Here is a 2,989-nt window from a genome sequence, read left to right as displayed (position 1 = left end):
CACCCAAGGAAGTCACCCACAGACACAAGGCTGCTTGTCAGGCAAAGTGAGGAGTCAGCTACCTCACCCTGCAAACGAATGAATGACTCCTTTAAAAGGGCAAGGGAAGTCAGAACCTCTGGGAGTTCAAGCAACAGCCACAGGCATTTCTGAGTGAGATGATGAAGTTTTCAGGGCAGGCAGAAGAGCAAGAGTGAACAGGCAGAACAAATTGCATTAACTGCCAATTGCCTATCCAGAACTTTTACTTTTGAAGACAAACTCCTCAGGCCTGGGTTTCCCCTTTGCTTTTGACCCATATAGCCTTGCCCAGAAGGATCTCCAGGTCTTGACCCAGGACACGTGAAACTGGTTTCTAAAATTAGTGGGAAGACCTGCTGGCTGGGGTTCACAGCTTCTCACTCGCACCTTACTGGGATGACCAGTGGCAGTCTAGAAATTCTCGGTGTTTAGAGACTCAAAGAGTGAACTCAAGAGTGAACTCAAAGAGGTACCACCTACAGCAAGAGATACCTCCTTGCTGAGTGCTTCTCTGCACACTTACTGCAGTTTTGCAGACAGCTTGGTCCTCAACTCCTGCCTGATCCCTCACACGCTCTCAAGGGCAGTTGTCATCATGTGGGAAACCAGACCCTGGTAACTGGGGTGAAGCATTACTGGATGCCTGGTAGGAAGCACACCTGAAATGACTGGCAATGTGGGCTGCTGCTGGAAGTTTTACCAGGACTCCTGTTTAGCTTGGAGATGGTATCTGAGATGGCATACTCTCCTCCTGAGAGTCTGGGATTTACCTGCAGCAAAGCAGCAGTCAGATAGAACATCACGAAGGTGAAGGACAGAGATGTGTGGCCTCCCTGCAGCAGGTGGATGGTGTAGAGAAACACGAGGTGCCCTGGGATAACCAGGAGGAACAGGACTCGGGCTGACTTGGAATTCACCTCTGCATGGGACAGAGACAGAAACAGTGATGACAGCGGCTGCAGACGGTAGTGGGAGAACACTTGGGGCTGTCCCCTCCCACCAACCACATCGCTGATGTCTTTTCTAGATCACGCCGCGATCTGGAGCACCCGCAGCTTCAGCCCAGCAGCTTTGTCTAGCACATGAAACTATGTGTCAAAGACGCACTCCACGCTGATTCACTCCACTTCTTCCAAACACTCCTCCCAGCTGCTCTCTGCCTTGCTGCAACCCACTCTCCCACTTTTTAGCTTGATTTAAGCAGTAACTCCCGGCCTACCACGGAAAATCAAGAGGAATCTGCACTCTAAAAAGAGAACAGACCCAAATCCAGTTTTGCTGATACTTAGGTTTATCCATTGCTGAAGATGGAGGAGCTGCTTAATTTCAGCAAGGTTATGCTCTATTCACCCCTCTGTGCACAGGTGATGGCTCTAGGACGGCTACAGTTAAAATAACTTCTATGTGTCAAAGACGCGCTCCACGCTGATTCCCTCCACTTCTTCCAAACCCTCCTCCCAGCTGCTCTCTGCCTTGCTGCAACCCACTCTCCCACTTTTTAGCTTGATTTAAGCAGTAACTCCCGGCCTACCACGGAAAATCAAGAGGAATCTGCACTCTAAAAAGAGAACAGACCCAAATCCAGTTTTGCTGATACTTAGGTTTATCCATTGCTGAAGATGGAGGAGCTGCTTAATTTCAGCAAGGTTATGCTCTATTCACCCCTCTGTGCACAGGTGATGGCTCTAGGACGGCTACAGTTAAAATAACTTTCTGTCAGATCAAATCTTAGATTCTTTTTCAATTACTTTCGTTAGTGCTCCCTGAAGACCAGTTTCTTTGCATGCCAGTGAGGAAGTACATCACAAGCTTTTTTTCAAGCTGCCCACTGCAAAGAAAGATGCTTCCTCTCTGATCTGAGTATCTTCCCTGTAAGGGGGAGAGGGAGTTCTGCCTTTGAAACCCACCTAGTGCTTCACCAACCAGGCTTGATGAAGGAGCTATCTGTGAATACAGGCCTTGAGACATGGACACCTAGGGTTCAGGGTCTACCTGATGAGAAGAATATGGTGCATGGGTTGGGCCAATTCTGCCTCATCTTGTATGGCAAAACTCCAGGCATGCTCCAGAAGTACAGGAATGTGGAAATACGGCTGGCCTGGATGGCAACAAGATTCCCTCCGACACCTATGAGGACAAAACACAGTAAACCTGTAAACCACCTCTGCTGCAGCAGGAAACATCAGTCTAAAACCCAGCCCAAGGTGAGTCGACCTGCATTCACTTATAAGCTCACTAACAACAGCAGTGAGAGAAAGAGAAAACCTGATCCCGCATGTCATGGAGATGCTGGGCTATTCACGTGGCAGGAAGAGCTCTTACAAATTAGAAGGGTTCCAGTGATTGTCTCCTCTTGACTGCTTTATTGGAAGCCTCTGTTAATGCCACGTGGCCTCTGAAGATGATGTAACTCCACTTGGTTTGACACAGTCTATGAGAATGGGGGAAGCAGCGCAGGCAATGGCAGATGCTGCTCACGGCCACCTCTTGGATTTACTTACCCAGAGAGCCATTATTGTTTAAATGACAACACTCATTACAGAGAGTGATTATATGTCTGTCTGAAGGCATCTAATACTTGTTAAAAGAGAAGGAATCATATGAGAATTAATCAGAACCCAAATGTTAGGTAATTAAAAGGAAATTTATTCCCTCCAGACTGATTAATTCTAGCAAACATGAAAAAAGAGCCATTATTGTTTAAATGACAACACTCATTACAGAGAGTGATTATATGTCTGTCTGAAGGCATCTAATACTTGTTAAAAGAGAAGGAATCATATGAGAATTAATCAGAACCCAAATGTTAGGTAATTAAAAGGAAATTTATTCCCTCCAGACTGATTAATTCTAGCAAACATGAAAAAACAGCTATGTTTCCAGCAGAAAACAGAGGGATGGTGATCTATTTGCAGGGTAGAAATGCCACAAGAAAGATAACAGTGAGCCAGATCCTACAGGCTTCTCC

At 46.6% G+C, this 2,989-nt stretch overlaps 1 protein-coding gene across 1 annotated transcript in view; it reads right to left on the bottom strand.

The window, feature by feature from the left end:
* SLC41A3 (solute carrier family 41, member 3) overlaps positions 1-2,989 on the bottom strand; it is a gene marked incomplete at its 5' end in the record, with an annotated part of 9,638 nt that overhangs the window by 1,961 nt on the left and 4,688 nt on the right. The window contains 2 exons of the mRNA XM_010135770.1: positions 792-940; positions 2,014-2,148. Of these exons, the coding sequence (XP_010134072.1) occupies positions 792-940; positions 2,014-2,148 (284 nt within the window). The remainder of the gene's footprint in view (positions 1-791; positions 941-2,013; positions 2,149-2,989) is intronic.

Source organism: Buceros rhinoceros, unplaced genomic scaffold (genome assembly GCF_000710305.1).
Source record: "Buceros rhinoceros silvestris isolate BGI_N320 unplaced genomic scaffold, ASM71030v1 scaffold945, whole genome shotgun sequence".
Lineage (NCBI taxonomy): Eukaryota > Metazoa > Chordata > Aves > Bucerotiformes > Bucerotidae > Buceros > Buceros rhinoceros.
The sequence above is the reverse complement of the archived record's forward strand: the minus strand, read 5'-3'. Positions and strand labels throughout refer to the sequence as shown.